The sequence below is a fragment of the Pangasianodon hypophthalmus genome, chromosome 2 (assembly GCF_027358585.1).
Source record: "Pangasianodon hypophthalmus isolate fPanHyp1 chromosome 2, fPanHyp1.pri, whole genome shotgun sequence".
In the NCBI taxonomy this organism is placed as follows: Eukaryota; Metazoa; Chordata; class Actinopteri; order Siluriformes; family Pangasiidae; genus Pangasianodon; species Pangasianodon hypophthalmus.
In genome coordinates, this window is record NC_069711.1 from 16225966 (window position 1) to 16237588 (window position 11623).

Genomic DNA, 11623 nt, shown 5'->3' on the forward strand with positions numbered 1-11623 from the left:
CAGAAAATGTGTTGATGACCTGATACTGACAGAAGACACCATAAACCAAAGCTGATTCAGTCTATACTTGCTATCAGAGTATTCAGCATGGTGTGTACACTGCTGCAGGACAGTGTATTTATTCCAGTGAATTGAATGACTGTACAGTATTGATGTACTAGATTTTGCTTGCACTGACATTTTTGTTTTAATTCATATCTAATACCATTATAAGGATATTTAAGTGTTGAATCAAGTTAAATGTGAGCAGTGTACTTGATGTAAGGTTTTAGGACTATGTAAGACACATACCTGGGTTAGTGGGATTTCTAACACTAAAAGTGCTACTGATGATGTACTGTAGCAGCCTCTAATCAAGATGAAACTAGTCCAATTGGTCTGGATCAGTGCTTATTTAAGTGTTAAATCACAATTTCTAGTGTGTGAGAAACTTAAATCACATCATCAAGTCACATCCATCATCTCCTCACCTGCCTGCATCAACATGATTTAATTCATCAACTAATTATCAAGTTCTTTTAGGAGTTGAATCAAGTTACATAAGAGCAATTTACTTGATGTAGAGGCTAATGACTGGAGGTTTATTTTTGATGTTCTACTATATATATATATATATATATACACACAAACTTAACAATAATATACCGAAGAACTTTTATTTTGACAAGTGACATGATAAACAGGAAGTGCCCTGATGTAGTGACGCGCTTCACCAACTGTGATGCTTGAGTAGGTAAGTTCATGTCTGTCTTAATCCAACGCTCTAAGATGATAAATGCCGGATTTTTAATTTTGACAGGAAATTATACGGTCTGTGAGCTTCAAAACACAAACTAATATTAGCCACCTAGCCATACTGTTAGGAAATGCTAGATTATGTACTAGCTCAATGCTAAAGTTATCCTTCACTAAGTGTTGGTGGTTTAGTGGGTTACAGGAGTTACTATGTGGACATAAGAGGAGGTGATCATGGGAATCATTCAGACAGGTGTGATGTTGAATGTGACTTGTTGATTGGGTTTAAACTCATCGAATGTACTAGAGGTCATGGGGATGTACAGAGTGCACACATGATCCTCAGTCAGCACTGATCCAGACCTACATTAATCTAACCCACAGGACTAGATTCACAATGATCAGAGTCTACTACATCATCGGGGTTGCACTCTTTGCGCTAGAAATTCCACGAATCCAGGTATGTGTCTTGTTTTTTTTTTTTTTTTTTTCTTAAAAGAGACTTTTAGCACATTCCCCCAGTACAGGTTTTACACATAAGAGTCAAAGCTTTCAACCACATCACTGTTTTTATATACCAAGTTAAATATTATATATATTGTATACACCAGTGCCATAACATTATGACCACTGACAGGTGAAGTGAATAATATTGATTATCTCGTTACATACCCTCGTTGTATAGGGTTGTGATATATTAAGCAGCAAGTGAACAGTCGGTTCTCGAGGTTGATGTGTTGGAAACAGGAAAAATGGGCAAGCGTAAGGATTAGAGAGACTTTGACAAGGCCAAATTGTGATGGCTAGATGACTGGGTCAGAGCATCTTTAAAACGGCAGGCCTTGTGGGGTGTTCCCGGTATGCAGTGGTTAGTACCTACCAAAAGTGGTCCAAGGAAGGACAACCGGTGAACCAGTGACAGGGTCATGGGAGCCCGAGGCTCACTGATGCGTGTGGGGAGCAAAGGCTAGCCCGTCTACTCCAATCCCACAGAAGAGCTGCTGTAGCACAAATTGCTGACAAGGTTAAAGCTGGCTATGATAGAAAGGTGTCAGAACACACAGTGCATCGCAGCTTGCTGCGTATGGGACTGCATAGCCGCAGACCAGTCAGAGTGCCAGTGCTGACCCTGTTCACCGCTGAAAGTACCTACAATGGACAGGTGAGCATCAGAACTGGACCATAGAGCAATGGAAGAAGGTGGCCTGGTCTGATAAATCACATTTTCATGTGGAAGGCCGGGTGCATGTGCATCGTTTACCTGGGGAAAAGATGGCACCAGCATGCACTATTGGAAGAAGGCAAGCTGGCGAAGGCAGTGTGATGCTCTGGGCAATGTTCTGCTGGGAAACTTTGGGTCCTGGCATTCATGTGGATGCTATTTTGACACGTACCACCTACCTAAACATTGTTGCAGACTAGGTACACCCCTTCATGGCAATAATATTGCCTAATGGCAGTGGCCTCTTTCGGCAGGATAATGCTCCCTGCCACACTGTAAAAATTGTTTAGGAATGGTTTGAGGAACATGACAAAGAGTTCAAGGTGTTGACTTGGCCTCCAAATTCCCCAGATCTCAATCTAATTGAACATCCGTGGGGTGTGCTGGCCATCAAGTCCGATCCATGGAGGCAACACCTCGCAACTCACAGGACTTAAAGGATCTGCTGTTAACATCTTTGTGCCAGATACCACAGCACACCTTCAGAGGTCTTGTGGAGTCTGTGCCTCGAAGGGTCAGAGCTGTTTTGGCAGCAAAAGGGGGACCAACACAATATTAGGCAGGTGGTCATAATGTTATGGCTGATCGGTGTATGATGTATCACTAAATAATATGGCAACTGATTTAACCTATTGAAATGGTGTGTGTGTGTGTGTGTGTGTGTGTGTTCTAGGCTCTACTAGAAAACCCAGATGATTGCTGTAAAAGAACACAGAAAATGAATGAAACCTGTGTAAACAGCACGCATTGTGGTACTTGCTTATCTGCCATTTTTACACACATTCAGTTCTGTTCATAGCATTTTGTTTACAGCATACACACATGATGTGAATGCTGTTATAGATGGATATAGAGGTGTTCAGCTGAAATTTGAGAAGTGCTTTGTATTTAAAACAGCACTTAGGATTACATGAGTCTGCCTCTTTTCATTAAAACACACTTGCATGCAATGATTTAAGTATGAAATGAAACACATTGCGTCAGATCCCATCATACCACCCCGTCATTGTTTATTTTCCTCTAATACTTAGTTCCTCTTATTCCTTTTATTATAACAGCTCTAAACAGTAATTCCTTCACCAGCCTCTCTTTTCTCTCTTTAAATTAATAACACATAAAAACGCATTTGTTGATTTATTACTGAGAAACCACGAAGCCTTCTGTCCTAAGGTTTAAGACTTAGGTTTTAAACCTAAGGTTAAGACTTTCCTATGTCAGAAAATATAATCTTACAGCTTTATCTCTGACTTTTACAAAGCGCTGATACTGGAGACTCCTGCCAAAATTTGCTAAATAAACATCTAAATAAACATTTTTAAGCTGTCGTACAAGTAAGTCACTGTGTGAGTTGTTACTATTGAAGCCATGTATTAGAACGAGGGCATTGATACTAACCTGTGATTTGTCTTGTAGCTGGCAACACTGTCCAAACTAGTGTTGTATAAGAGTAATCAACAACTTCTGAGCAACCAGAACTGAGAATTCCACAGCATTGTGCTGTTTCATCTGTGTTTTAAATGTAAAGTTTTCAGCCTGATTTACAGTCTTCATTTGATTTTTGCATATTTAATTTTTTTTTCTTTCAATAGATCATAGGTCGCCTCTCTGGTGTTTGATGGTTGATAAATATAACTTTAAGTTTGACATATTATATGAGTGTACAGGTCATTCAGGTCATCTAATGATGACATTTGTTGTCCACTAGGGTGTGTCCACGTTCTGGAGAACAGCACTGTTCGGTGTGTGCAGTGTGACTCTTTGACTTCAGATCTGGAGAACTTGACACTGTGCAACACCAGTAAGTGTTGGGTGAGGTGAAGATGATATATAATTTTTTTTTTTTTTTTTTTCAACAACGACATATATTCATTGCTACTTACAAGTGGGCCAGAATGCAATCTAGCCATAGAAAAAGTGTTTCCATCAATATGAGGTGGAAACTTTTACTATACTTAAGTGGAATTTATGGAATTTGTACTTTATCTGAGAATAACTGAAAGAGAATACTTGTACTCTTACTTATTTATATTTTATCTTTCCATGAATATCTCTCTCTCTCTCTCTCTCTCTCTCTCTCTATAGAGAGAGCGCCAAACACACACACACAGTGGATATAAAAAGCCTTTTTTTCCACCCTCAGTGTGAAATTACAATGTATAAAAAAAATTAAGTGAAAATCAATCAGAAACATTTTAGGGAGAAATAAGAAAAATTAAAAGGTTACAATAATCTGGTTGCATAAGTGTGCACACCCTTTTATAATTGGGGATGTGGCTGTGTTCAGAATGAACCGATCACATTCAATCTCATGTTCAAAAGTAATTATCATACAGTTGTCATCAAAGAAATTATTCTGATTAATCCCAAATAAATACCAGCTGTTTTCACTTTATTTGTTTACTTTGCAATTGCACATTAAAGGTGGGAAAAGGTATGACTTGATTTATTTTAGTGTCAAACCTGCCATTTCAGGAGGGGTGTGTAGACTTTTTATATCCATTGTGTATATACATACATACATACATACATACATATATATGTCTGCCATATGAATAGCGTCCCTGCCAACAACTGACCACACAAGTCCAAGATAGTAGGAACAGTGTTGGTAGGATTGCTACTCCTCAGAAGTGCCACACACACACAGTTCTTTTCAAGCCTTTATTTTGCATTGTTGTAAATATCTATCTATCTGTCTATCTATCTATCTATCTATCTATCTATCTATCTGTGTATCTATAAATATGTTTTGGTTCTGTCATAGGTTTTGTTGTTTTGCAAAGCATAGCATTACCTAATTTTGGTTTGTTTGCTTATTTAGTTTTTTTCCCTATTAGGTTTTTATTATTTTTTTTCTGTCTCCTCTTTTACTTTATACTAGCTGTCGGCCACACCTCAATATCCACAATAATCAAGATAGGTAAGCTCGCAGCATTTAAACTTTTAGTAACTTTTGGCTACAATAGCATACTATTTATTCCATGCAAGTAAAAAAAAGTCTTGTGTATATAGCAATATTCTGAGACCATCTGGTCAGTTAATCATATTCTCTGTGGCTTACTTGGCCTGGAGCTTTCAAAAGCTTTTTAGCAGTTGGATCAATTACGGCTGTCCAACAAGCCAGATTTCGTAGCTTTGTGGATTGTTTCTCTGGATGGGAATAGCAGATGTTGATATGATGCCTCTGATATCATTTTACACATAATTCTAATAAATCAGGTTGTTGGCACTCTGTCTGTTATATTGGACTATATACAACTAAATGCAACTTTTTTAATGCAGTGCACATAGAGTCGTTTACTTGTTTTCTTTGTGATGGCAGGTGGTCCAGGTGTAGCAGCCTCTGTCCTTTTAGGTACTCTGCTGATCAGTCTCTTCCTCATTCTCTCTGTCGCCTCATTCTTCTACCTCAAACGCTCTAACCGTCTGCCCGGTGTCTTCTATAGACGCAAAGGTAATGACACACAAATAAAGCCAAGGCAAATCCTACTGATTGTAAATCTTTACTGATTTGTTGACTGCCTTATTTACTTATCCCTAAACATTTGGTTAATGTTTGATCTCAGACTATATTTAAAGTATGTTTTTACTCTCCACTAGCTTTCATATTTCAACCAAGTGAAACGGTAAGCTTTTCTTAATCTTACATAGTTTACTCATTTTAACTCACTTTTGACCATGTTGTGATTTATTCTTCAATTTCTATGAAAGTGGTTATATATTAATCCACGTTTTATTTTTTTCCAGGCTGTTATGATGCCTGCTGCATCATCCTCAGGTGAGGAAATATATTTTTTCTTATTACTTTTTGATTGTGAAAACCTGGTATCGTTTTATCATAAGGGGTGTGACTGTGTGCCAGTAAGAATGTGTGGAATGTATAATAAGGAAATAATAAATAATAGTATATTGTTACTTTCATTCACTAAGGATGATGTCATAAAATTAATACTGAGTAACTGATAAGTCAGACACAATGTGGGTAAATATTTTGTTTATAATGAAAATAGTTCCCAAAGACAGTTTCTGGATGACCTATGTTGACCTGGATACTTTGATAAAAAGTATGAAGTATAAAAAGTATAAAAAGCCCACTCTTAACAATGTCTGCATAGTGAAACAGACTCTTGAATTATATTTGCTATCCAAAGGCTAGATATTTGATTTTAATGATTACACATATTTAATTACATGAAGCCAGACTAGATTTGCATAAATGTGAGTTTTTGAAAAGCCTCAAATGCATGATATTTGTAAGAATATCTGTAATCAACTGGCAAAGATTAATTGTAATGTCTGTTTTAAATATGACCTTATTCACCTGTATTGAAGTTTGTTTATATCATAAAAGTTTGATCTTTGCACTGTTTCTGCAGTTTCCTATTGTGCTTTATTGTCCTTTTGTTGTCCTTTACTGTGACTCATTGTGCTTTATTGTTTTATTGTCTTTGGTTGTTTTGATGGTAACTTGTTATTACTTTTAATCAACTTGTTGTTGATTGTAAACTTGCAGGTTACTTGTTGGATGTGCTGCATGATGGTATTTATCTAGAAATAACACAAGCAGGAAGCATGCTGAGATTTATGCTGAAGATTCATAAATTATCAGTTATTAATTCTTTACAATCTAATACATTGAGAAATATTACCTGAGGGAAATAACTAATGTCAGAATAAATCCACCCTGCTCAGACACAATTCTAGGGACTGTGGGGAGTCCCAGGCAGTAAAATGCAAAGGGTCTTTGAGCATTTTATTCCCATTTAATGCCATTATGTTACCCAGATTCCTTTGTAAAGCATCAGAAATCCACAAAAAAAATCATTTTAGAATGTAAATGTTTTCACTTTCCTAGCTTTGAGATTAGACATTTTCATTGATTTAGTGACAGCTTTCAGGGCCCCTCTCAAAACTCATGGCCCAAACAATTGCACGCCTTGCCTGTCCTGTAGTTACACCTATGACCATGCTTGAGTGTGATTTTGCCCATATAACTAGCTAGCTATTATTCTTTGAGAGAAAATGAAGCCCTGTCAGTTAGAAGACAAGGGTTTTTAATACCATGATGTAACAAAAACCGGGCTGTTGTATGGTAGTTCTCAGCTCTAGTTGTCACTTGATGTTTCTAGCAATAAAATGAAAAAAATGTCAGTAGGCAAGTAGTGTTTTGCATTGGGTGCATGGAAAGTGTTATTTTGTTCGTTTGTTCAAATCTGCAGTGCGCAAACCGAGATATGTCCGGAGAGAACGGCCTTCAGCAGCTTCAGCAGTGGGCAGCAGTGCCACCATGCCAGTGGGACACGTAACAAAGGTGTATAACGTAACCATCCAGTAGAGATAAGCTTCAGAGAGGAAGATGAAACACCATTTGCCAGTAGTAATGTTTACGTCTTTTTTTTGTATTTTACTTTAGGGGGCTATAGCGGTATGTTTTGTTTTGTTTTTTTTTTGTTTTTTTTTATGTACCCTTTTTGTACACAGATTTCCTTGTTTCCTTGTTTCCTTGTTTGCACAGAAAAACACATTTTTCCCCCATTTCCTTTTCACTTTTCATAAAAGACTGCAGTGCATTATGAGTATATTTTATTTTTAAGATCATATTTCTGGTTATTTTCTTAAAATGTGTAACTTAAATATTTATTGCCAATATGTATGTCATACATTTTGTCCTTGAGTCTAAAAGAGTTCTTTAAAAGGACACTAATATTTGCACATTAGCTGTTTTCCCTATTTCTGGACCAAATAGCAACATTCATCTTTTTTGGAGTGTTTGACCACCTTCTTTTAGAATAAACAGAGTATATGTACCATTAGAAATAATAGTTGATCATTTAGTGGCTCAAATTTTGCAGATGAATGTCAGATTGAGGATGCTGCCTGAAGTATTCAGAAAACTTGCCAAATTGTGTAAACATTATACCCTTGTATGAAGGATTGTATGCACACTTTTCCATATAAATGCCATGGGCTGTTTTGGGGCATATTTAAAGCACCAACTAATAACATAAGGGCACTCATAACTTACTTACAATCCCCTCTATTAAAGCACTAGGTTTTAGCCAAATAACAAGCTTGAAAAACAAATAGATTCATTCTGCACTATTATATAAACGAAATTTACCTTCCCTGTTGGATACAAAAGAACACAGAATCGCCAGCTCTTGTATTTGTCATGTTAATTTGCCACATAAACACAGATTTTGATTGTGGTCTGTGGTGCTGTTTATTTATTGTACCATTGAAGTGCCAAAAAAAGAGGCAGTATACACTGTGTTGTCATGGGAAAGGCCTTAAAAGTAAACTGTTGAATTTTGGAGATATCTATTGGTAGTATTATGAATATTTATACAATAGATCATAGCATTCAAGCAGTCTTGTCTGTATTTGCTTTTATTCCTTTTTCTAATTTGTTTTGTTTTGTTTTGATTGCAGTCGGTTTTGATGTCTGCTTCTTAACTTTCTGTAGTGATGAATGAAAAATGAATGAAACTTTGTGGGAAGTGTAGTAGCTGTTGTGATCAGATTACCACTGATTGTAAAGAACCTTAAAGTTTCTAATACTGTTTTATTAGCTGTTGTGCAGCGACTGGAAACCATATACAGGTTTATATATTGGAGGCGTATAGATCTATGATGCTGTATTCTTTGTATGTTGGTGCTCTACTTGTAATAAATGTTAAGTAAAAATGTAATGTTTAAAGAAATAAGACTTTCATTTATTTTGTTTTATCAACAGGCTACAGATTCAGTACTCAACATCATTAAGTCACTGATGTCTAGCGTTGGGGTCATAAGTTTACATACGCCTTGCAAAATCTGCAAGATGATAATTTAAAAAAAATTATAAAAATTGGATTTTGTTTTTTATTTAGTACTGCTATAATAAGCTATTTCACATAGCAGATGTCTACATAAAGTCCACAAGACAAAATTATAACTGAATTTACACAAATGAACCAGTTCAAAAGTTTACATACGCTTGATTCTTAGCACTGTGTGTGTTACCTGGATGATCAACAACTGTTTTTATGTCACATTCTTTGCTTTTCCTCATCTTCTGCATATTTTACCCCTTTCCAACAGTGGCTATATGATGCTGAGATCCATCTTTTCACACTGAGGACAACTGAGTGACTTGTACATAACTATTACAAAAGGTGTAAACATTCACTGATGCTCAAGAAAGCAACACACTACATAAAGAGTCATGGGATGTAAACTTTTGAACAGGATGATTGGTGTAAATTATTTTGTTTAAAGTTTTTTTTTTTTGTTTAGTACTGCCCTTCCCAGAAGACAAAATAATAACAAAATATTAATTTGAAATATGTTTTCAGTTAGTATTTTTTTTTTTTATTAAGGATTTGATCTAGGCTATTATTTGTGTATTACCTAGCTAGCTAACTTTGACTACTTAGGAAGTTGTTTCAGCTCTGTAGCACAGGATGGTAAATATTAAACATGGTACTGAGAGAAATGCTAAAATCTAAAAGATCCTCTCAGATACTTCAGCCTTATCCTGAGTTCACTTCATGGTTACATAGAAAAAGCGCTGCCATTTAAATTGCGCTCATCAATATGAGGTGAAAAATTTTTTTAGGACAGAAGAAGAAAGGACTTTTTGAACACTAAAAATAATGTTCACTGATGGAAAACTCATATCAGGAAATTCAAACACAGTCCTCTCTGTGTTCAGAAATGTGTTTTGATACACGTTTCATTTATGTATTATAGGAATAGTTGGATTTTGTGCTATTCTGGCTTTGGGTTGAAATATCTCCAAGTCACAAAGTGATGAAGATTGTGATCAGGAGACAGAGACAGAGCGGGAAAGTTGTTTGATGGACTTTGATCTCATAATCAGTTCAAAACAAAAATACTTCCTGAAAAGGCCCAAGCCAGGCTCACTTTTTCTCTCACTTGAAGTTTACAAGACAAAAACAAATGTCACATGTTACAGAGACAACAGAAAGTCCACTGTCCCTTGCAAAGCTCAAGACAAAGCTCAATTCTTCAATAAATATTCAATAAATATTTAATAAGTGTTTCCTTATAAAAGGCATCACCACATAAATGATGACATATTTTTCTTTGTTAATTGACAACACATTTATTAATGTGTTTATTATTCTTAGATAATGGGGAGTGCCCACCATACAAGTCCTTGTGAATTAACCGTTACTGTAGAAATCGTAACATATTGGAACAAGCACATTAAGTTAAACCTCACAGCTGGCAATATAGCACTGCTGTTGTAGAAAATTAACATCTTCTGGCCAATCAGATTGAATTGAATTGATAATTCAAGAGAGTTGTAGTAAACATGTAAAATAAAACAATTTAAGCAAATTAACATATGCCATGTGTTTGTGAAACTTTTTAAATAATAAAATGCATAGTCCTGACTATTTAGACTAAAAGGTTTATTTTGTATTAATTAGTAAGTATAATATCATTGACAGAACTTAAAAAAAAGTCAGATATTCCTACGTCCACATATAGTAAGCATATCTTCCTATGGTTGTATGTAATATACACTCACCAACCACTTTGTTAGGACCACCTGTATACCTGAACATTCATGCAATTATCCAATCAGCCAATCATTTAGCAGCAGTGTAATGCAGTTGAAAATTGAAAAATGATTAGGCGACGTTTTTCCAATTTTCAACTGTGCAGTTTCAGTGAGTCTGTGCCTAGACTCAGATTTCTGTTCTTGGCTGACAGGAGTACAACCTGATGTGGTCTTCTGCTGTTGTAGCCCATCCACCTTACGGTTTGACATGTTTTGTGTTCTGAGATGCTTTTCTGCTCACCACGGTTGTAAAGAGTGAGTTATAGTAGCCTTCCCATCAGGCCATTCTCCTCTGACTGCTCTCATCAATAAGGTATTTCTGCCCTCAGAACTACTGCTCACTGCATGTTTTTTTTTCCCCCCGCACCATTCTGTGTAAATCCCAGAGACTATAGATCGTGAACATCCCAGGAGCAGTTTCTGAAATACTCAAACCAGCCCATCTGGCACCAACAACCATGCCATAGCCACTGAGATCACATTTTTCCCTGCTCTGATGTTTGATGTGGACATTACCTGAAGCTACTGATCTGTATCTGCATGATTTTATGCATTGTGCTGCTGCCACATGATTGGCTGATTGCTGAATGTACATGTGTAAAAATATTCCTGATGAAGTGTGTAAGAGTGTATGTCTTCACTGTAAGTGCCTGTTTTGTCTTTTATCTGGTCTCAAGCTATTACAACGCCCATTATTTCCACATACCTGACTTATAAGCTCTTGGGAAAGAAGAGGATTATTCAGGGAAAGGCTGTTGTTATTCTTGTAAGTGCATGGTAAGGGTTAGAGTTACGCCCTCATTTCCTCAAATGATAGGTTTTATTATGGCGAGTTATCAGTATTGTAGTGTAGCAGGAAATTCGTTATAATGCTGTTATTGTAAGCAAAATAATCATTTACCAGTGGGCTGTGATGTGTGACCAATATTTCTCACACAATTTTCAGTTTTTACGTACAATTAAAATACACTGAACAGCATGAAATACCAACAAACTGTATGCCCTTATAGTCAACGATAACCAATAAGAAGAGAATCTGAAGTAATTCAATAGTGATATCCTTAATTCTAATCTTAAAATGTTTGTCATTT

At 36.2% G+C, this 11623-nt stretch overlaps 1 protein-coding gene across 2 annotated transcripts; it reads left to right on the forward strand.

Moving 5' to 3' along the window:
- The first annotated feature begins 665 nt into the window (after nt 1-665).
- Nucleotides 666-7764, forward strand: c2h1orf159 (chromosome 2 C1orf159 homolog). 2 transcript variants are annotated; one of them, XM_026931267.3, is made up of 9 exons: nt 666-733; nt 1120-1195; nt 2631-2709; nt 3663-3755; nt 4839-4877; nt 5280-5411; nt 5558-5583; nt 5705-5735; nt 7177-7764. In XM_026931267.3, exons 2-9 carry the CDS (start codon nt 1133-1135, stop codon nt 7290-7292), a joined length of 579 nt encoding a protein of 192 aa, XP_026787068.1. In that variant the 5' UTR covers nt 666-733; nt 1120-1132; the 3' UTR covers nt 7293-7764. The 2 variants fall into 2 exon arrangements, with proteins under 2 accessions (XP_026787068.1, XP_026787230.1); XM_026931429.3 differs by lacking the exon at nt 666-733 and adding an exon at nt 740-988.
- Nucleotides 7765-11623: the final 3859 nt, after the last annotated feature.